The 22,792-nt window shown below is 40.0% G+C and overlaps 1 protein-coding gene across 2 annotated transcripts in view; it reads left to right on the forward strand.

Annotated features, from left to right (window-relative positions):
* Positions 1 to 22,792, forward strand: part of ADCY5 (adenylate cyclase 5) — a 223,479-nt gene that overhangs the window by 128,458 nt on the left and 72,229 nt on the right. For both annotated transcript variants that reach the window (XM_014939150.1, XM_014939142.1), the window contains 2 exons: positions 1,622 to 1,771; positions 6,852 to 6,973. In XM_014939150.1, the coding sequence (XP_014794636.1) occupies positions 1,622 to 1,771; positions 6,852 to 6,973 (272 nt within the window). The remainder of the gene's footprint in view (positions 1 to 1,621; positions 1,772 to 6,851; positions 6,974 to 22,792) is intronic.

Raw genomic sequence — 22,792 nt, forward strand, 5'->3', positions numbered from 1 at the left:
GCAATCAATAGGGGATGGGAATAGTTTCCTCCTTGGAAATCAGTTATATGCAAATATATATAGCTGGTATTGATGATAATCACCAGTGGGTATCTGTGCAGGTTTTTGTATTGTAGTATGATACATAAGTGTGGGAATTCATTGTGGGGCTGTAGCCCAAAATGCAGCACTTTGATGCAGGAGCTTGGGAAGTTGGAGTGTTGCCATCTACTGGCAGCCATCCACAGGGAGGAAAAGTCCCTCAGCTGGCTGTAGTTTAAGGTTTTGCTTATTTTGAGCTGAAAGATGAGGTTTTTCTGCCTAAATCCTGTTTGAAGGCAGAGTTGTTAATAAAATCATTGTTGCTGTCCTTAGTGCATGGATGTAGTCAAAGAGTTAGAGTAATCTCAGTGGGGTTTCTTGGAGAGGTTGTTACCCTTTGAAATGTGGGTCTGTATTTGACACAGGGAGGGTTCTTCTCTCCTGCACCGTGACCAAGTTGGTCTGGGGAACCCTGAGCACCCCCTGTGACTTCAGGGCTTGCCCTTCCAAGCCTGGCTATGTATTTTCAGGGAATGGGCTGGGCATTATCTGCAGTCAAAAAGTAATAAAGGTGAAGGGTATATTTGGACTCATTAGGGAATAGATCAAAGGTCCGTATTTTTAAGAATCTTGCAGGTCTGGCAATCTTTCTCTCTGGAAGAGATGAGAGGTGTTTCAAATAAATCTGTCCTCAGAGGGAGATGCAGAACAGCATGTGCAATTCTCAAAAAGTTATACTGTGACTGACCTCTGTTAAGGGAAACATTTACATGATACCATCTGAAGCAGTATTGAACATTTTTCATGAACCAAATGCCGCCAATGGGCATGGATTTTTTTTTTCCTTTTTATTAAAAGATACTTGGGTAATAAAAGATTGCAACCCTAGTTTTCAGCAAAAGTTACGTGACTGCTTCCTTACCCATGTGGAAGCAGAAGAGTGATGTAGCTTTTCCTTTGTGCTTGTCCAGTCCAAATATGTGTCAGATTTAACAACTCTTTCTATAGTCATGTTCACAGAAATGTAAAAAACTTTGGGTTGTTTTTTTTTTTTTATCTAGGAACATAAAATTTTGAGTTGGAACTAGACTAAAAAAGATATTTCATAAGCCTTATGAATACCAACATTTTCCCTTTGGTATTTTAAGCACCATTTCAAAATAATGGTTTAATGTATCTTTGGTATGTTTTCAAGCCGGATATGTAGGTACACAAACATGTAAATATTTGTGTTCCTCTGTCAGACCTGTCTGCAGGAGTCTTAGCTGACACAGCAATGATGCTGTTTCAGATAGATTTCTGTTGCAGTAGTTCCAAGATACTGGATTACCAAAAGCAAGATTACAGAATGACCAGTGGAATCGTATTTTTTACCAGTGAAGTAATACACAGTGTTAATAACATATATTTGAGGCCATAAATGGAAGGTTTATATTTTAAAGACTAGAGAGGTAAAATATACTGGAATTAAGAGTTTGAGGCTTAAACATGACTTGGATTAAGGAGTCGTGGAAGGAGGTTCTGGGTGGTGCTTTGTTACAGGTGGCAGGTTTCCAAAGTGTAACCAAATATTTTTCTTTTTTTTTTTCTTCTGTTGCAGCTGGTCTCCAATGTTCTCATCTTCTCCTGTACAAACATTGTAGGCGTGTGTACCCATTACCCAGCAGAGGTGTCCCAAAGACAGGCTTTCCAGGAGACCAGGGAATGCATACAAGCCAGGCTGCATTCTCAAAGAGAAAACCAGCAGCAGGTAAGAGCAACAGTGGGAAATTAAAAAATGAAATTGCTGAAGCAGAATTAGCATGCTAATTGTTCTTGTAGGATGGGATTTGCAGGACTCTTGCTTCTTGACTAATCCAGGCAGGAACAGGCTGATGGTAGAGGGCAGGATTTTTAAAGCTTTGAAAGAGACCTCAGGGGAGTATTTCTTCCTCAATACCCTGATGGACTTCTCCACAGATGTCAACAAATCCTGCGCTCTGTGCTCTGTGGGTTAAAATTACACAGTATGCAGAGACTCTGCACCCATCATTGAAGGCACATGTTGAATGCAGATGCAACACACAGGCTTCAGATGACTGTCTTTGTAAGCTCAAAATGTGGTGTGTTTGTCAGCAAAACCACTGCCAACAGGTAGCTGTAAGGCAGGCTGAAAAGTAAAAATTGATCCGTAGAACATACTCTCCCTTGATGCTTCCAAAGAGGTCTTTCTGCCTTTCCCAAAGGTTCCTACCTTCTTGCACACCTCTGTATTCCTTATAGGCCTCAAGTGAATTGTATTTGTTCAAAAAATAAGATCCATCGCCAACTTAAATATTTTTTTGCTATAAAAAGACCTGTTGCTGCCAGCATACAGCCTAGTTGTCAAGGGTGCCGAACATATCTACTTCCCTAATTCATTTGTGGGTTCTCTTGCAACAACTCACTTGTGTCCTCAGAATTAGATACAAAAGACGTTTTGGGGCAGCTTGACTATTCCCTTGTTAACACGCATCTCTGCCCTGCAGTACATCTTGTAGTGGTCTGTCCAGTCTGAGTTGACATGAATCATGAAACAGGGCTTCCATTCTTCCCTTGGGAGATATCTCAAGAGCTTGGTTGTGGGTTTGGGAAAGAGGTCAGCGAAATGAATCAACTGGAGTGTCTTTGCATCTCTGTGGCAACACAGTTTAATTTTCCCTCGTGTCTCAGTCCATCTGCATCTATGGATTTGTTTTTTGGCAGTGTTTCATAGGGTACTTCTGGCTGACATGCTGCTGTTTAACCCTTACTGTGAAATAATGTCTACGCATGCCTTATTTTTATAGGATATGTATAAAAACAAGATTTGTGCTCAACGCTTCTTTTTCCTTTGTAACGAATGTAGTCTCAGAAAGATGAAAGAAGCAACCACTCCTCCTTCCACACCTTGAAATGGAGGAAAGAACTCAGCCAGAAAGTACCCCCTTTCACTTACTGATTACAGCTCTGTCCTCCCTGCTGAGAGACTGCCTTAGCAGCATGGCTCAAATGATTGTCCTGTTCTGGATTTAGGAGCTTCTGTGTCAGAAGTAGTAAATGAAAAAAGCCTGACAAATGCCCTAGCTTTATGGCTGCTTCTCCTTCCCCTCCCCAGAAAGTACCATACAGAAGAGAGCCAGGACATCAGAAAAACTTGTGTAAAAGCCAGTCACTTAGAAGTACCCTCCAGTACTTCCAGCAGTAATTATGGGTCCTGGTAGCTGGGCACTTCTAATAACATTATTTGCTGCTACAGCCTGCACTGACATTGATCTCCAGGTTCAGTTTGGATGCATCCCTATGCATAATGCATTGAGGTAATCTTGGGGTGACAGCAGACACAAATAAGGGCAGCTCAGCCCACATCTGGGAGAGCTAGTCTCCAAACAGGGGTGGAGGGAAAGACAGCTGCACAGCCCAGCACTGTTACCGTTGCTTGCCTGTTTCTGGAGATCTGATGGTGCTCCTGTGTGCCATTCTCTACTAAAGGCGGGCAGATTATCCCAGGCAAAGGAATGTGTGTCTGCCTTTATTAAGTATCTACCAGCACCCAAAATTAGCAAGAAAATAAATAAAACCCCAGAATGTCCAATGCAGACAAGAGACTTCATGTGATTTTATTGTTTGAGATAAGCTAGGGCAGAGCCGTAACAGGAATCACTGTTGCTTGCCTAGAATAAAATACTCTTGGGTGAAAAAACAGGTGTTCTCTACAATCTGTAGTGAGCAAATACTTAGGGTTTGAGGAAGAGATGGGTTATGAGGACTGCACAGTTTTACTTCTAGCATTGCTTGTCTTTTGTCTCTGAAAAGTTGCTCTCCTCTTTTTCATCTCTGCGTCACTTAACTTGTGGTGAAAAATAAGTGGTGTTGAACCTGATAGTAGTCATAAGACATTAAATATTTGTAGGGCTTTGAGATCATCTTGGGAGAGTATGACATAAATAGTTCAAATTCCTATGAAGTACAGTCATCATAGGGATGTGTGTGCCCACGTGTACGTATATCTATGTGGACATATGTAAACAGAATAGATCTGTATTGTATTCTTTCATCTGTGCCTATTCTAGACACTAGTGCTCCTCAGGATGCATTTGTTTAATGTATAATTCAGTGGAACTATATTTGCATCTTATTTTGAAGTGAGAATTATATATGAATTTGCTCTAGCTTTTTTTTTTATCAGGTCAGACTGCTGCCTTGTTATGCTTGTAAAACAGCAGTCCCAGTCACCTCACTGGTGTGTAGTAAGTGATTTTACAGTGAAGGCTGCAATACTTTCTAGTCATTATAGCAAAATGAAAATTGTACTCTAGTGGAGACTTTAATTTCTGTGCTCCATTTGAAATAAAACGTAACGATTTTGTTGTTTTGAAAGTCTTTCAATATGGCTTCTGCTTTACGAAGGCACTTGTTACATCCTCCTCCTGTTAGCTTCAGAGGTTATTTTCAATTATCATGATGCTCCCAAAAAACAGAATGAAGATAATGCTTAACTTTGTAACATGGCTCAACTTCCTAATTAGTTGCTGCCTGAAGGGAAGCTGTGCTACATGCATTTGTTTCACTTGATAAGTCTATCTTATTCCCTCATTGGTGATAGTCTAGAGCAGTTTTAGTTCATCTTCTGGAGATCTGAAGTGTCTTGAAAATATTGGTGATTTAATCTGGCAAGTGTCCATGGTGTCAGAAAGAGTAGGGGTGGGGGCTCTCAAGCAAAAGTTACACAGAAATGTATGTGAAAATCTCTTGGAGTATTAGGAGGAGAAACTTGGTCCCCTGAACACGTCTCTGTTTTGCAAGCAAGTAAAAAATAACCATCCCTCCACGCTCTTGTGCCTACAGGGGATGTTCCAAACCTGTGGGTGCCCCTGAACACTCTGAGTTATTTAGGGGATGTGTAAAGTTGCATCTGAAAAGCAGCTTTCACACATTTGAGGTTGCCTATTATAATATGCAAATGACAACAGCGTATACACCAGTTACTCTGGAAAGCATACAAACGTGTTGTGCTTTTGCACTCAACGAGTACGCTAATAGCTGGCAGAAGCCTGAGGACATGTGCATGATTCATGATCTTTTTTAAAAAACAATTTGGGAACGTAACTGTTAGCACCTGCAGTATGCTAGTGAAGGTGAGAGTACCTTGTGAGGACTGCTGCAGTTTTGAACAGAGGAGATAGAAATCCCTCCAACACATTTTTTTCTGTGTTATTACTACCTCTTCAGGGACCGCAGGCAAGAATCAATCTCTTTAAGGTACACATTAAAGGGGGAAAAAAAAGAAGAAATACTGGGCAGTGCCATAGACTACAAAAGGTCTCAGTGCATGCTGAGCACATTTCCAGTGAATTCATCTTCTTCTGGTCCCCCCAAAGTTCCTCTCCCTCCTTAGAGGAAGAAATATATGGGGAACTTTCAGTTAAAACTAGAAATTAGAAACCAGGAATGTGTCTGTAACTGCAGTATGGGCTAGAGGTTTGGTGACGTGAGTAATTAGTGCAGGATTGCTGACCTGAGTCAGGACTGCGTTTGAGCCCTACTGTTCCCTGCGTTGTTGAGAATTACTGAGCTGTTAGATATGGTTAGGGACCTTCATTTATGCCATGTTGTGTCTATATCATCAGGAAGGAAGGCCCTTTTCTTCCCTCTGCTCACTACAGGGAAAGAAAAATAATAAAGATGAGAATGGCACAAGCTTTTGGGATTCTTCACCTATTCCAGAACACTTCCAGTGTGTTGGTCTGCAGTGGAGCTGATCCCAAAGGAGATGCTCCTCACCTTCTTCAGCCATAGCAAAAACTTCTTTTGAACTGCAAGGCATGTGGGTGGGAATAAACTGAAGGTCTGGGCAGAATTTCTCAGGTGTGATTCCTGAAATACACAAATGCATCCCTGGGGCACATATTACCTGCAGATTTAAATTCTATAGCCTCTGCATGAAATTGCCACCAAATTTAGAATAATAACAGGGACAGGCTTTTGTGTGAGTTTTTAGGAAAATTACCAGAAAGTCATCATTTTGTCATGGAACTAATTTTTGCCTAGCATGTAAAACTATATGCAGAACAGCTTATCAAATAATGTTATAGAAGTCTCACTAAAGCTATTATCAATAAATAAAAGTACCAGGTGAGGGTGGAGAGCTGTGAATTGTTGATGACAGAAGTGGTTATCAAAAATACTCTTGTAGGTGAGTGGGTGGGTTTATGGGTCTTAATGCAATTGGGCACTAATAGTGTTTTCAAGTGTAGAAGTATAATACAGCATTGTACAGTTGGGCTAACTTTTAATGCAATTTTTGTTGGGGCATTCCTATTGACTTTTTAGCTGCTAAGAACAGGTTTGTGCCTGTTGGGGGAATGTGCTTAGATGATTAGATAGGAAAGGAAGGAATTTTAAATGGTGCCCAAGGGTATCAGTCCTCTGGTGTTACGTGAAGGAGGACTTCATGGTGGTGTGGAGAGGCTGTGTGGGAGGTCAGACAGTATCATTTATCTGAGTCCTTCCAAGAATAGAGCACAGGCACTTTTTGAGTTACATAGCTCCATCATTTGCAAGAATTGGCAACCATGAATCACAAGCCCAGTGCAGCTGGGATGAAAAAGTCATAATTTTTCTTCTAAAATCATTGAATTCTTATTGTGGGGTTGGGACAGAATTGCATATGACTTGTTGGGACATCAGCTGCTGGGTTTATGGAGACCGTTTCCCTTGGTTGTGCTCATCTCTCACCAAACTGATGACTCATTTCTCCCCAGTAAGAAGCAAAGTGTGTTTGTTAACTGGGCAGCAGGTGTTTTAATTGGTTCATCTGTCTGACTCCACAGGAGCGTCTCCTGCTCTCTGTACTTCCTCGACATGTTGCCATGGAGATGAAAGCTGACATTAATGCCAAACAGGAAGATATGATGTTTCATAAGATCTACATCCAGAAGCATGACAACGTCAGGTAAGAACAGCAGCCCGTCTTCCAGTTTCTGGGGAGGAGGAATTCTCCCAGTGCTTGGCACTTAACACCCAGGGAAGAAGACGAGGGTGACACATAATTCACAATAAGTGTAAAGACTCTAAAGTGTCACCAGGTGACTTTTGAAAGTTTGTTTGTAGCATGGGGGGAGGATTGCCACATTTCTGCAACATCTTCCTCTCAGAGACAACTGATCTCTTTCTTCAGTTCTTTTTTTTTCTTCCTTTCCTAGAGTGAGTCTCAGTGGTTTAGGGAAAGTGGTATATTTGGGTTTGGTTATTTTTCACAATCACCCTTCTAATAAGCCATGATGGGATGCAAGTTAAAGATTGGCAATGCTTTCCATGGGGTGAACTGCAGAGCTCAACTGGGGTTAAGATCACCTGGAGTGGTCTCTGCCAGTTGGGAATGACAAGCAGAGGGTCCATTAGTGACAGGCCTTGGAACCTGCTTAGTCACCCAGCGATGTGTTGCTCCTTGGTCTACCTGGATGAGCAGAAGAAATGATATCCAATCTCTGACAGGTCATGCAAAATCAAACCCTTGGGGTTTGATCCTTCCTTACAGGGTTTTCCTGTAAGCTGCATGTATAGACTTCTCTTTTAGGTAGCTTTAGTATGTGGGTGAATTATATTTTTTGATACTTTGTGTTCAACAAATGAAAGTGGATTTCTTACGTCTCTAATATACTGCACCCTGCATAATCTCCAAGAGATGATGCGGTGAAATCCATATGACATTCTGAAGTGTTTGAAGACATGTCCTTAGCATTGAACATAGCAGGGGGAGGTAATGTACAAGCAGAAAATTGGGAGGAGATTGCTCACTGTTGAATGCAGAGTCTGAGATAAAACTTGCTGAAATCGGGGCAAGTCTGTGTGCAGTATTGGATAAACTTCAGCCCGTCATATTTTTGGTTGTGACTCAGTAAACAGATAAAGATCCATTAGCAGTACTGAAGACAAAAGCATTATCAGATATCAAAGACAATAATTGTTAAGTGATGAAAAAGAAAGAATGTACATATGGTGATGAAGATGAGGGGAAGAAGCCATCCAGAATGTCCTCAGCAGAGTATGTGCTACATTAGATTAGATTAGGTTTTGTGTCTTTACATTTATTTTTTCCTTAATGGCATTGAGCTTGGTCAAGAAGGTGCATAAATTTCTTGTGATATATGCCATTTGTGAATTTTCTTAATAGAGAAATTGCTTTTTTTCAGTACTCAAAGGTCAGCTTGACATTCAAACTGAATGCAATTCGTTAGACATGACATGAGACTAGTCAGTATGGTATTATAGTCTTTCACATCAATTTCCATGTGTCCTTATTTGCAGGTTTGAAAGTTGTTCAGTAGAGTCAAATCTTGGTAAAAGTGATTATCTCTTTAGGATGATGTTTATTTGAAATGTTAACTATGCCACTAAATAAACAATAATAAACTTAATTGAAAAATTAACAGTTTTAAAGGGAGGGGGGAATCGGATGGAATGATTATGATTGGAAAAAATGGCCTGAAGATAGTGGCTGGCATGGAGACAGGGAGATCTCAAAAGATAAAAAAACTGACGCATGACCCAGACTATATAGAGAGAAACAGTTTTTTGGTTATGGCTGTGAAATAACATAAAAAATGAAATGTATACATAAATGGGTATGTGCACCAAATCAGTTCCTTGGACTGTCCTGATGGGTTGCTAACAGGAAGCTTGCAAACATTTAATTCTCACATCTTGTGTTATTTATTGAATAATGTGAACACTTCCATAATAGATTATCTTCTGCAGCCTAAAAGTAATTTTAACTTTGTTACTCATGGTAATGAGCATTTAGGGATCAAGCCCTTGCAGGTGCTGTCTCCAGTGCAAAGGGAGGCTGAGGTCTCAAAAGATGTCAAAAGAACTTAAATGCTACCTTCCTCGAAGTATGGACTTTGTTGTCTGTGACTACAAGGTCCTAAATCAGAGCCCACTGCGATCATGGAAAAGGCTGGAAAAGGGAGATAAGAAATAGGAATAAAATAGTATATGTGCTGAGAGCAAATAGAAGGTAACTTAGGAACAACTCATTTTCATGTACTTTAGGGAAATGAATAACTAAGTATGAATATTGAAAAAAGGAAACACGATTTGGAACAAATGACTCATTTCACACTAGGAGTTCAGCATGGAGCCTTTGCTCTTGCCTGGGTGCACTGAAACCACCTCTAGTGGGAATGACTGTAGATGATTTTGAAGCATTTATGTGCACACAGAAATACGCTGGTGGTGGGGGGTAGTGTCTCAATGATGTGGATTAATGAACTGGCTGAATAAAAGCAAGCACGCTCTTTACTTTTCGTGGGAAATGCTCAAGGGGAGGCTTTTGAGATGAGAACGCTCCAAGCAATTTTGTTTTGTTTTTGTCACTATTCAAAAATGTCATAAGCTCTAAGTTTTTATGAGCTAAAGGTTATTGTGTCAAGGCAATTGAGAAGTATGTGAAGTCGGTGCAAGGGTGCTGTGCCCAGCCATTGAATCTGGCTTCCTGTTGATGATTTATGAGCAGGAGCATTTCCTCTGCAGTTCATACAAGTGGGAAGGTCTGTGTGTCTGCACAGAGGTGCAGGTTTCCCTCCTCCATCAGCTGTGTCCAGCAGACCTCTTCCCTGTCTCCCAGATTAGTTAAAAAGGGAGATTATAAATGAAAGTATAATGGATGGGAATTTTCATTACCTATTGATTTCAAAGTTTGATTGCTGTCATAATGCGCAGAGACCAAGATCTTAATTTTTACTGGATCTTCAAGGTGAGGTTGCTCACCAATTTCATGGTCAATGTGGAAATAATGAGCCTCACTGATGCTGGAGGTTTCAATCCAGCCAGGTTTAACTTTGGCCCTTTGAACTGAGGAGGCATTAGGAACGCAACCTCTTGCACTTAGCCTGGTTTGACATTTTGTGTGGGAGAAATGGTTTACTAAATTCTGTTCCAGACAAGATTAAATATTTTAATTTTCAGGGATGATTGGGTCTGGGCTTTTGGGACCACCTCTAATTTTAATTAAAAAACAAACCCAAACCACTCTACCAGCAGAAAATACTAGTCTAAAATTATGTGAAGTTACTCTGTGTGTGTGTGAGGGGTGTCTGTTTTAAAATGATGAGTCTTTAAATGACCGGTTCTTCTGTGTTATGCTTAGTTTTAGATACTAGATTACATGCTTTTTTTTTCTTTATAAAAAGTTTACACACTTTTTTTTTTTCTTAAGAAAAAAGAAGTCAGTTAAAAACCTATGTAGAAAAGACATCTTCCTCAGGTGCCAGTAGTTCTGTAAAACACAGCCATGATCCTTTATAAGGGGTAGTTCTGCCATGATATTTCTTACAGTGTTATGCTTCACTTAGAGGGTGGGCTATCTCTTTATACAGGGAAAGATGAGGTTTTTATGCAAAATACAGTGGTCTTTCTGTCCTGAATGGGTAAAAGCAAATCTTTTTAGAGCCTTATCAGGACTTCCTGTGAATGAGTTCATAATCTCCTGCTTATTGTTATGGAAAGTAAAGTTCAGAGACTAATTTATCCACAATGAAAATATAATTTCCTGTCATTTTTTGGCAGCAAAATTTGTTTTGGGATTATGTTCTTCTGAAGAATTTAGGGTGATGACAAAACTAAGATGCCGAGGTTTGGGGTTAATACACTCTTTTTTGATGCAAATGAACAGAAACTTTTAACAGAGACCGAAAACAGTTCCCGTCCTGATTTATTGAATGAGAATTAACTTTGACAAATTCAGAATCTCAGAGTGTGATTTGACCTTTCCCACATTTGTGTGTGTTAAATATAAAGTCTATTGTCAAGTGCAATCAGGAAAGGAGTTCCCAAGACTATGCAAGTAATTTTGGGTAAACAAGGTGAATTATGTAAGTAAATTGGTTCAAGTTATCATGAATGAGATTATGTCTGATAGACAAACCTTAAAATATGCATAGATAATATTGTTTATCGTGCTTCCCAGGCAGAATTTTAAATGTTTTACATTACTATTGCTATTTATAGTATCTCACAGCAGTGATAATGGCTTTAATGTTATCTAAGTTTGGCCAAATATAGTAATCTCTGTGCTATAAAAGGAGGTTTGAAGTCCTCTGTGAAGGGATAAAGGTTGGCTTTGTCATTGAAATTCCTTTGATGAACTGTTTCAAGGAGCTTATTTTAGGGCTGGCATCCAAGCATGGTGAAAGTGACAGTTTCCTCTCTTCTCCCCTTCACATAATTCCCATGAATCATTTACTCAACAACATTAACCTGATCTCAGAGTTTTTTAAACATCTTGACAACTTGAACTAAACCATTTGCAGAAATGAAACAGTCCATTTGCTTTCACCTTTGTAAATCAAGAACATTTTTAACAAGTTTTCTGATTTTATTATATTCTAACACCAAAAATTGTCCCCTTAAAAACACCATTATTCTAACACCAAAAATTGTCCCCTTAAAAATGAAGAAATAGTTGCACTTGTGAGTGCCGAGTGTCAGGATATTCAGACCAGCTGTGACAACTTAACCTCTTTGCCTTCTAGGCATCGTGATGCTTAATTAGTTGCTGATGGAAGTGTGTTAAATTCTTAGATTGCAAGGTGCTATGTAATTGTGCGCTGTGACATTTGTGAAAATTTCAACTGAGCAAATGCCTTTTTCCTCCCTCTTCCCATTGTCCTCGCACTCACGACATCTAGTCTTGCGTTACTTGGTGTTAAAGGGCTTATCAATAGTAGTACAAAGCTGAGCTCTGATCGCAGCTAGTAGGAGGGTTCCCAGGATGTAGCTGTAACTGGACATATTAATGCTGGGATTGCCATAATTGCCATAGCAATGTGCTGTTGAGTGGTGTATTCTTTTTGGTGAGTACGGGCATGAGGCTGTTTTTTCTGCCTTGCTAACAGTACCTTTTGAAATGCTAAATGAGTTTATAATGACCCCAAGCCTGGGTCAGACAGGGGGTTGCCTTTGGAAGTAGTTATGCCAATGGGCTGATTTTGTTCAGGAGCTCATCCTGATTCTCTTTTCATGCTTTTCCATGAGAGGTTGCTGAAGCTAAGCAGAAACCAGATCAATTTACCATCTTTAATAGATAAAGCTACAGTATGCCATGTCTAAATTTCTGACAGTTCTTCCATGGCTTTTTTCAAAGATTCCCCAGATCTCTCATCTCAGCCAAAGTTTAGGTAGCTTTAATTTCTATTACAGGCCTCATTGCCCAGAAAGGGCAAGAGCAGTAACTGTTTTTAATACTTACTGTATAATCCATCTCCTTCCTTGTCTTCTCCCCTTTTGTGGCGGGAGGCAAAATGAAAAGGATGGTTTATGTTTGAAGATGAGGAAGAGCAGCAGGAAAAAGAAGAAAGTGCAGGTTTTATCCACATCTTGCTTCCTGGTACTGCTCTCCCTGCCACTCCATGAGCTTCAGCCTCCTCCCAAAATGTGGTCATGGGTCGATTGGTTGTCTCTCAGCATCAAGTCTTAGCAAGTTCTCTACCTCCTTTTTTTTTTTCATTCGAGGCATATGCCCGCAAAGCAGTAGAAGGTTATTTTTGCAGGTGTAGGGTGGGAACTGTGTGGGTTTCATGTGGGTTCAGGGCCCCCCCTGCATTTAATTGCTGTAACTTCTGGTTGAGGCTGTAGGCTGAGAAAAGTGAGTAGGAGGGAAACTATCAGCTTTCCCACGCCTTTCCCCAAATGACAGCAGTGAATTTTACCTACACGGAAACTCTTCTATTTCCCTGTCAAGAGCCAACTCCTGGAAACTTCACATGTGTCTGCCTGGAGTGAATCTTGGCTTTTTCATTTTCCAGAAAAATTAATGACTTTTTTTTTTTAAGTTAGCAATAACTTTTAGGAAGTGTGGAAGTAGGTTTCGCCCCACGGGTGAAGGCGAATTACTCTGCTCTTACTACCACTAATCACTTGACTCTTCCTAGCCAATTTGTTGGTTTTGAGTGGAAAAATCAGTATCTTTTGGAGAAAGGCATTTAAGCTAAAATCCACGTCTAAAGGCATTTGCTTAGTTTGCAACCATTGTTACACCTGAACTTGACATCAAAGCTGTGCAATAAGTGTGGCTGTTAATATTAAAGGGGGTCTTTCAACCCAGGGTCACTCCTTTTTTTCAATACATTTGTGTTGATCGTTCGGTCTTGAAAACTTTTAAGCCAAAGAATTGAGCAGGTTTATATATTTTATCAAATCTACTTGTTTGTGCATGTGCACAGCACCCTTTAAGAAGAATAAATACATACTCCCTTGTTTAAGTATTCAACTCTCTGTCTGCAAATATTTCTTTTTGAACTGGGAATATATTGTGATCTTGGTCCCTACTGGGAACTCCTGGTGTCTTCAGGAGCGTGAGAGAGCCTTGTACCCTCTGAAGAACAAAACAGATAAATAACTAGCTGCAAGGCACCCCGCTGGATGCATTACTTAAACACGTGTGTTGTAATAAAGATAACATCCCAAAAGTGTAGCGTGCCAGGTGACTGCAGATCTGCAGCCACCAGCAAGCCATCAGCAATTAGGAAGGGCCTGTGATGTATAATTCACACCCTGCTATTCTGAGTTTACACAAGGGTCTGTGAAGTTCACAGGGTGATGGATTGAAGAGTGTTAGATGTTTTAATGATGAAATACTGTGAATAGTAATTTGGAGAAAATAATGAAGGTGCCTGCAGAAGTTTACAGAGCAGCATTTTAACTCATCAAGGTTATTTGAATTCTCTTTTTTCTTCAGTAGTACTAAAAATAAATACAATTTTAAAAAAATGTAAGTCTGCTGATTGGCCTGATAGTGAAAGCAAATGTATCAAACTTATAGTAAAAAAATTCATCAAATTATGTTTATTAAACTAATCCACCACCAGTCTTCTGTATTCTGGAGTTACCTTGACAAGGAAAATTGAGTCTTCTCTGACCAAAACTTTACTTGCTTGTAGAGATTTTTTTCCTTCTGTAAAGACTTGGTTAATTTTCAGCTAACAAACTACTTAGTCATGTAGTTAACATTCAAAGTGGTTTTAAGAACACTGAATTTATATAACATTTGAAGAGGTTCTTGTTAAAATCATCCTACCTTTTTGCTTCCCCCTTAGACTATAATGACTGAAAAGGAAAATCAGTTAAACTTTTTTATTCAGTAATGCACTGAACTTTACAAAACTATTTAAAGGCCTCTTACAGAAGCTCTAAAACAGAGGCACAGTTTTGGATGGGGATAGATTAACTTCTCTTGTCTTATGTTATATTTATATCCCTCAACAATTGTTGTAATTTGTGCATCTGTTCTTACCGGTTTATATATAATTTTGACACTGGATAAATGATGAAGAGACAAAAGCTAAAACCAATTAGGGGAGAAGAGCTCTCGAGTGGTCTGCTATCCTGTGGCTCAAGTTAGTGCATTGCTAACTTGAGTCTATGTCCTCCAGTAATGGAAAGTCATAGTATATGTTTTAAACTGCATCTTTTTTATTAATTTTGCTTGATACTAAGTGGTTAAAAAGTTAGGGAGAGGCTAATACTGACTGTGCAGACCACATGATTCCATAAATGGTGTTTCTATAAGAAAGCAGGCTAAGAACAGGTCACTTCAGAAAGAAAGCTAAGAAAAATGAGAAGTAACAGATGACTGCACAAAACAGCAAAGGAGGCAAAAGACCAAAGAGATGCAATGAATTTCAGCACACACACACACACACCATTGACAGGGTATTGGCCTTGTGGAATGATAGAGGTGCTCTTTTTAGAAAATTGAGATTTTTCTGCATCCATTTATGTTTCTGTTACAAAGCCCTAGAACGATGCATACAGTTTTAAATTGTGAGAATGAGGACTTGGAAGCTTGCAAATAGTTTTCAGAAATTGGAAATAAGTGTATGTGTGATAAGCTTTAAGAGGCAAAAAAATACAGTAACGTAGGTACTATCTTCCCCGATACCGTGGCCGGCAGGGATCTTTGTCCGTGCTTGTTGTATGTGCGTTTGGCAAATATCTGAGCCTCTCAAAGACACTGAAAAATTCTAAGGATGTTCTTGACCAGTAACCATGTCCCTGTTTGAGCCAAACTCCTAAATGAACCTCTTCAACATATAGGAGGATCATCAGGGTTTGAAATCAGCTCCCTCAGCTCCAGTTCTAAGCCCCAGCGGGTCAAACCCAAAAAAACGTAGTGCAGTGACAGCTTGTGAAACTTGGATCTCTGGGACTAATCAGCAAAATTTTCTTCCCTAGACTTGTGTTGCAGACACCTCTCCAATAAGTGACATGCAGAAAGCTGGATGATTATGGCTTTGTTCATTTGTAAGATCATCTCTAAATGTCTGTTTGTCCTTGTCAGTAGCTGTGCAGAGCATCTGGAGGCACAACTTGCCCTCCCACATGAAGGGGAAGGTTGAGTGTGTGAAGCAGTGGGGAATTTTTTCCAGCAGAGATACAGAGATGGCAGTTTTTTGATCCACCATGACAGCTCATTTGCCTGGGTTTTTTGTTGTTGTTGTGGTTGGTTTGGGTGGGGTTTTTTAATTTATTTTTTTTAACTTCCTTTACAGAGTATGATAATACACTGGCTCTGTTTCCTGCTCATTGTGGGGAATGTGTTACTAAAAGGAGGTTACTAGGACAATCCTCCTTCTGACAGCTACTTAATTTCTGTTATCTCCAAGGCCTGGCAGACCCATACATAACTGTTGAATGCAGGTAGCAGTTTTGAGACATGCTTTGTAACATCTTGGACAATGACAGAGATGAGAGACCTATGTTGTAGAGCTGATGGGATACTTGCAGGCTGGGAAGGTAGGCAAAGCAGATGGAAAAGACCAAAAAACCTTGGAAAGCATGGAGCATATTTAGCAATTGTTAGTAATGACTGGAGGAAAGGAGATGAGAGAATGGAAACCAGATGCATACAATTTTAGATAGTGGACAGTTATGTGCCATAGCAGTTCTGGTGGAGAGCTTCCAATCTGGGGAGCATGCACACCAAAGCACTGCTGCTTTCTGCCATGGCTGTTTCCAAAGAATGAGCTAATAAGAATCAATTTGTAGAACAAAGCAAACAAAACTTTGGCTTCTGCTCAGGGGAACTTGAGCAACTCTAGTTACAGATCAGGCTTCAACAGAAGCCAAGTGCTGATCCATAAAAGTATAATTATTCTGTTTCATTTGGAACCTTTTGTTCTGGATTGCATTCAAAACTACTGTAAGCCCCTTTGTGAGATTCTTTTTCTTTCCAGGCAAGAGAAAAAGAGGCCTTTTGATTTAATAGTTCTACTTTGTTTCAATTAAAAAGGAGAAAAAAATCCACATTGTCCTTGCCTTTCTTTCTTATAAATCCCCCCTTTTGCAGAATAGTGGCCAGCAGGTCACAGTTTGGGATGACAGGTCTAACTTAGAGACAAAGTTGTATTACAGAATATAAATGATAAGTGATACTGTGTTTTAAGATCCAGTACTCTTTCTCATTTTCAGCTGCAAACTGAACAAAATTTTGTTACTGACATTGGAAGCAATTACAAATTTCTTGCAAAGCCCAGAAACCTTGAAATTGCAGATGTGACTTACCTGCTGAGCTCCTTTTCCTTGGAAGTATGTAATAGTGGAAGGAGTAAATTTAATACGGTATCTTCTCTGAAAGCTTAAAAACAACTGAAAAAAAAAGGAAAGAAAATAGTACTGGAGAACAACTGTACGAAACTTAAGCTGTGTTTAAGGATGAAATGTGTGATTTTGGTCTCTGATTCTGAGAACAGCATAGGAGGTTGAAAATATTTGTTCATCTGCTATAAAATGGCATGTCTGCTGAGAATCATCCAGGGCTACACTTTTCTAATGCAGAAGCCCAATATGGACTATATTAGCATTTATTAGATCAGTGTATTTCACTTAAATACATGTTAAATACATTCAATGACTTATTTAAATGTCTTCCGAGGATTCTTTCATCTCTTTTTAGATTATTTTTCCTGCAGATTCAAGAATCATTTCTAGTGGAGGATCATAAAAGCTGTATTTTGTTGGCCTGTCATGTCCCGCAGCTTTACATTTTTCCATTATGTATATGAGATAGACACAGCATTTATTGTATTACTAATAACAGAACAAATTCTAAGTCATCTTGTTGGATAATGGAAACTGCCTAGAAACAGCTTCTTGCATTTTCATAGAGCCATACAATCACTTAGGTTGGAAAAGACTTGTAAGATCATCAAGTCCAACCGTTAACCCGGCACTGCCAACTCCAACACAAAACCATGTCCTTTAGCATCACATCTACACATCTTTTAAATACCTTAAATACATTCAATGACTTATTTAAATGTCTTTTGTGGATTCTTTCATCTCTTTTTAGATTATTTTTCCTGCAGATTCAAGAATCATTTCTAGTGGAGGATCATAAAAGCTGTATTTTGTTGGCCTGTCATGTCCCGCAGCTTTACATTTTTCCATTATGTATATGAGATAGACACAGCATTTATTGTATTACTAATAACAGAACAAATTCTAAGTCATCTTGTTGGATAATGGAAACTGCCTAGAAACAGCTTCTTGCATTTTCATAGAGCCATACAATCACTTAGGTTGGAAAAGACTTGTAAGATCATCAAGTCCAACCGTTAACCCGGCACTGCCAACTCCAACACAAAACCATGTCCTTTAGCATCACATCTACACATCTTTTAAATACCTCCAGGGAAGGTGACTCAACCACTTCCCTGGCCAGCCTGTTCCAATGCTTGACAACCCTTTCAGTGAAGAATTTTTTCCTAATATCCAATCTAAACCTCCCCTGGCACAACTCGAGGCCGTTTCCTCTTGTTCTTTCACTTGTTACTTGGGAGAAGAGACCGATCCCCACCTTGCTACAACCTCCTTTCAGGTAGTTGTAGAGAGCAATAAGGTCTCCCCTCAACCTTCTCTTCTCCAGGCTGAACAACCCCAGCTCCCTCAGCCTCTCCTCATAAGACTTATTCTCCAGGCCCTTCACCAGCCTCATTGCCTTTCACTGAAGGTGCTGGAGCACTTCAATGTCTTTCTTGTAGTGAGGGGCCCAAAACTGAAGAGAGTATTTGAGGTGGGGTCTCACCAGTGCTGAGTACAGGGGGACGATCACTTCTCTGGTCCTGCTGGCCACACTATTCCTGAAATCTTTAGTGTCTTACACTCACAAACTCCTGTGTAAGCATCCACTGCCACCAGTCAACCCCACAGAGGAGGTTAGGGCTGGGGAATGGAGAGGCTGAGATTGATAGTGATTTATTTATTTGTCTTGGTAGCAAGGCTGATTAGAGCTTGCAAATGCCTGTCTCCTATTTCAGAAATGTCCTAATGACTAGACCTTGAAGGTTCTGCCCTGCCTGTGCTGCAGAGGAATTGCACAGAAGGAACAAACAGGGAGTGTGCAGAAACACACGCGCTCTTTGTGCCGGGGACTTCTCGTGACTGCTGGCTGTATCTGCAGGGGGAATTAGTGCTACGTTTTGGCTGGGTGGCCACACCAAACGGGCATCTTTCTGTTCCTCACTAACATGAAAACCCATAGAAATTAATTAACTCAGTTGACATTCCAGGTGGCAGAAAGTAAAAGACAGAGGTAGTGAAGATGTGAAGAGACATGAGTGGTGGGGCATGTCATGCTCATCTGGGAGTGCAGAGGCTCGGCCCACATATGGTATAGGTTATCCAGATTCGGTTTTCCCATGTGCCAGAGGGCCTTTGAGGCCACATCTCCTAGGAGAGCCCCTCACTGAAGAAGGCGTCCTCATTCTCTTTTGTTAACTCTGTTTCTTTTTTTTTATATAAAAGAATCAAACCCCGGAGCAGCAGCTTGAATCCCACTGTCCCAAGTCACAGCGCGCGCCGTAATCAGCAGGGCAGAGCAGGGCGCTTGCTGTCTCTGCCTCTAATTATTCTGAGTATTTTATATGTAATGAGCAGCTGCAGCATGAGGTCCTGAGGGCACCCCAGTTCCCAGTCCAAAATAGCCTGTTGTCCAGTTCAGGCTGGATTCGGGCAGAGGAAAAATCAGATTCACATTTTCTCACTTCTCACATGAAGGGTCTTAAGAGACAGTTTCCTTGCGTTCTCACTCCATTTACTCATAGAGCAGGCATTTGCAGGATACTAAGGAATCAGGAATACAAATTTCTGTGTATGTTTCTGTCCCTTAAAGATGTGCCAGTCTGTTGTCATGAGCCAGTGGTGTTTTAGCTGGCAGGAATCGGGGCTCCCAGCAAAGATTTGGCTACTGTCATGTAGCAGGCAGCGGAGATGTGGTAGGGATGTTCTTAAATGCTGGACACATATCCTCTTTTATTGAAGCTGCTGATTTAGTCAGAGCCTTGTCTGTATTTCTTAATTGAAAAAAAAAAAAAGAAAACCAAACCCCAGTGAAGTATTCCTGTAAGATGCTATCATGAGGCTCAAACTCAAGTGAAAATTTATCTGCTGAGTTTTCTAGCCTCAGTGGTCCTTGATTAACCACAGCATGTCTGAAGTAATCAGGAGGGGCAGAGGCCAGTGGGATGCTGGGGATGATTTGCCTTTGACTGCTGTTAAGTTTTTTTTTTTTTGGCTCTGTTTGTAAGGATTCTGGTGACTGGCTGTTGTCAGCAGGATTTTTTTTCAGTTGCATAAGGACTGAGAAAACAGTATCTGTCTGACTCTTCCACAGTGAATGGCTTTCAAGTTAAGCCATGGCTGTAGTTATTGTGCTCTAGCTGTGACACTATAAATAAAGTTATTAACAGCAATATGTAAATGGGTTTCTATTTTTGTGCCCTGTATTGTTTGCAAAATCTAGGGCAGTTATTCAGTAAGAATCATCTGCTATTTAGCACTGAGCCTACCAGCATTTGATGCTGTGTGGGCTGCTGCTTTTTTTCCCCCCCCTTTCTTTCTTCCTTTGCACTGGCTTTTAGAATCCGGCTCCTTTGCAAGTTTGTTTATTGTGGTATATAAGAAATAGAGTAGCTGTTCTAAGCATTTTCAGGCTTCCGGAGAGTGGCTTGGTACTTAAGAATAGAGAATGGGCTCTTGATATCTGAACTATAGGAGCATTAAAAACGGCTACACAAACATCAAATACCACAGCTGCTATTTGCTTTAGTGCGCATCTTGCAAATTCCAGTTTGTTCAAAGATCTTCATGGTTTGTGTTTTGTTTGCGTGCTCCGTTTCCTTCCGCTCCCCTCTCCATCGCCCCGGATCAGCCTGACAGCCTCGAGCCCTGCTCGGGCTGGAAACTTGTACCGCCTTAATTCCTGCAGTTACAGTGCAGCCCCCCGAGGGACAGCACGGATGTGTTGTTTTAGAAACACTCTACTACAGTCATGGCTACTCCTATCTGGAAAAGCAAATTATTCTAATCCAAGGCATCTGGTTAGAAACCTGAATACATCTGTGCCAGGGACAAGAGCTCTCTTGCCGTTAACATATGTACTCCAGAAGACATTTCACATGAGACGGTTTGTTCAAACTTCTTCCTGCTCTGCAAGTGAATTTAACTCTGGCTTCCCCAAATCCCCTACGGGGAAAGTCCCGACCTGTTTGTCCTGTGACTCATTAGCCACAATTTTATTGCTGGCTGTGTTAACCTTCAGATGGGCATGTGTCCTCTGTGGCACTTTAATTCCATTTCATGCGGCTTTGTGAAAGGCCACTGTAACGCTGGGACACCAGCAAGCTGTGTCTCCAGTTTCACTCCTTGCTTGAAGTGGTGGTTAGTTTTATGTATATATAACAGAGAAATCTACAGAATTGTTTTGAAGTTGTGACACCCGCTGTTCTGAACTGAACTGGATTTGTCCTTTCAAATGCCAGGCACTTTATTTCTTTTTTTGTTTGTTTTTAGTCTTCAAGCCAAAATTGTTGGTACTGTAGTGGCATAGAAAGTAAGCAGAAATTAGCTAGACTGGTTTTGCATAGATGTAGAAAGATCTGACACAGTAACTTTCCTCTTATTTTTATGGTCTGAGACAAATTATCATAATATATATTTTAAGTGGTCTCTGAGGTGGCTTTCTATGCTATAGAAAAGATCTGGTCAGACTCTATTGATTTTATTGGTATTAGTTCACTGGTAAACTAATAACTGTTTACAGGAACTTCATTTGGAGATGGTATTTTGTGAATATTGAGAGTAGCAAGCAAATGGCTTAGTGAAATATCTTAATGCATTAACACAGAAATTAAATTTTCCAATGGAAAATGCAAGAGAAAAGCCATTTCTTTATATGCAGATCTATTATTCTGGTGGTGGCAATTACAGTAATTCTCTTGAAATCAAGTTAAAATTATATGCCTGCTTCATTATGAGAAGAAACCACTGATTGCAAAAATCAGGGGAGATTCAGTGGAAAGTTAAAAAAAGTAAAAAAAACTTACATCTGCAGCAGGCAGACCTGCCTCACCATGCTCTGCACTCCAGCGCCTCAGGAGTCGGTTTTGGTTTTTTGGATGTTCCCTGGACTCCTGAGGCCAGGATTCACATTCCTGCTTTGACATGGTTTTCCCACATGACCTTGAGCTCCTTTATATATTTTCTTTATATACCATACTGCTGTCTCTGCAAAATAGTGTGGTGTTTATTTTCTAGCACCAATGACGTTTTAACAATTGCTTAATGTCAGTTTGAAGAGTTAATAATGCTTAAGAAGCTAGAGATCATAGAATCATAGAATCATCTATGTTGGAAGAGACCTTAAAGATCATCTAGTCCAACCATCAACCTAACTCTGACAAAAAAATAAATAAGAAATAGGAAAAAAAATTACTAAACCATATTCCTGAGGACCATGTCTACCCGTCTTTTGAACACCTCCAGGGATGGTGCCTCAGCCATTCCCTGGGCAGCCTATTCCAATGCTTGATAACTCTTTCGGTGAAGAAATGTTTCCTAATATCCAATCTAAACCTCCCCTGGCGCAACTTGAGGCCATTTCCCCTTGTCCTATCTCCTGTGACTTGGAATGATGCAATGGTCCATTTCATTTTATAAAGAAAGACATTTGAGACAGAGCCAGCCAAGTAACTGATCACAGAATCAAATGATGGGCTGTCAAAGATTAGACTCAAGGTGTCTTGATAGCTAGTATCTTGACCAGCATAGTAAAACTAAAACGGTGTAAATATTTTCTGATACTACAGTATATAATATGGGTGCCATAAAGTAGATTTAACACTGCTTCCTATCTATGAAATAATGGACATCTGCAAAGTATTTGCAATATGAGGTATGTTAGGGGCTGAAGAGCTGCGCAGAATTTAGTATTCCTTGTTCAAGAATGATCTTTGCATAGAAATACTCATTTAGTGAGCTCACCTATACTGCCTTCTAAGGCGGAATGCTTTTACTGCTGATATTGATTGTACAGAATTTCATTATATTTACATTAGTTCTCCATGGCAGCTGGAGTTTTCTGTGTCACCAAAGGGAACCAAAGATAGATGTCAGCTCAGGTGCCATTGATCAATTGTGATGTGATGGTAGATCACATCTTAAAAAGGAAACAAAACCCTTAACATTAAACTGTAGCCCTTGTAAAGTTAGGAGAACTTTATTCGTGAGTTGAGGATATCTATTCATTACTGTCTCTTATCAGGTAAGGAATATTAATATGGTGTGCAATAACCAGATAACGAGTTCAATATCCTGCAGGATTTTTTCCTTTTCATTTAATTCTCAAATTATGGCCAATCTCCCTTCTTACTGAAAACATCATGTGTTGTATTATTAAATTTATTATCAGGTTTGTTTGTTAATTAATAGCAAG

The sequence above is a fragment of the Calidris pugnax genome, unplaced genomic scaffold (assembly GCF_001431845.1).
Source record: "Calidris pugnax isolate Ruff unplaced genomic scaffold, ASM143184v1 scaffold21, whole genome shotgun sequence".
Taxonomy (NCBI): Eukaryota; Metazoa; Chordata; class Aves; order Charadriiformes; family Scolopacidae; genus Calidris; species Calidris pugnax.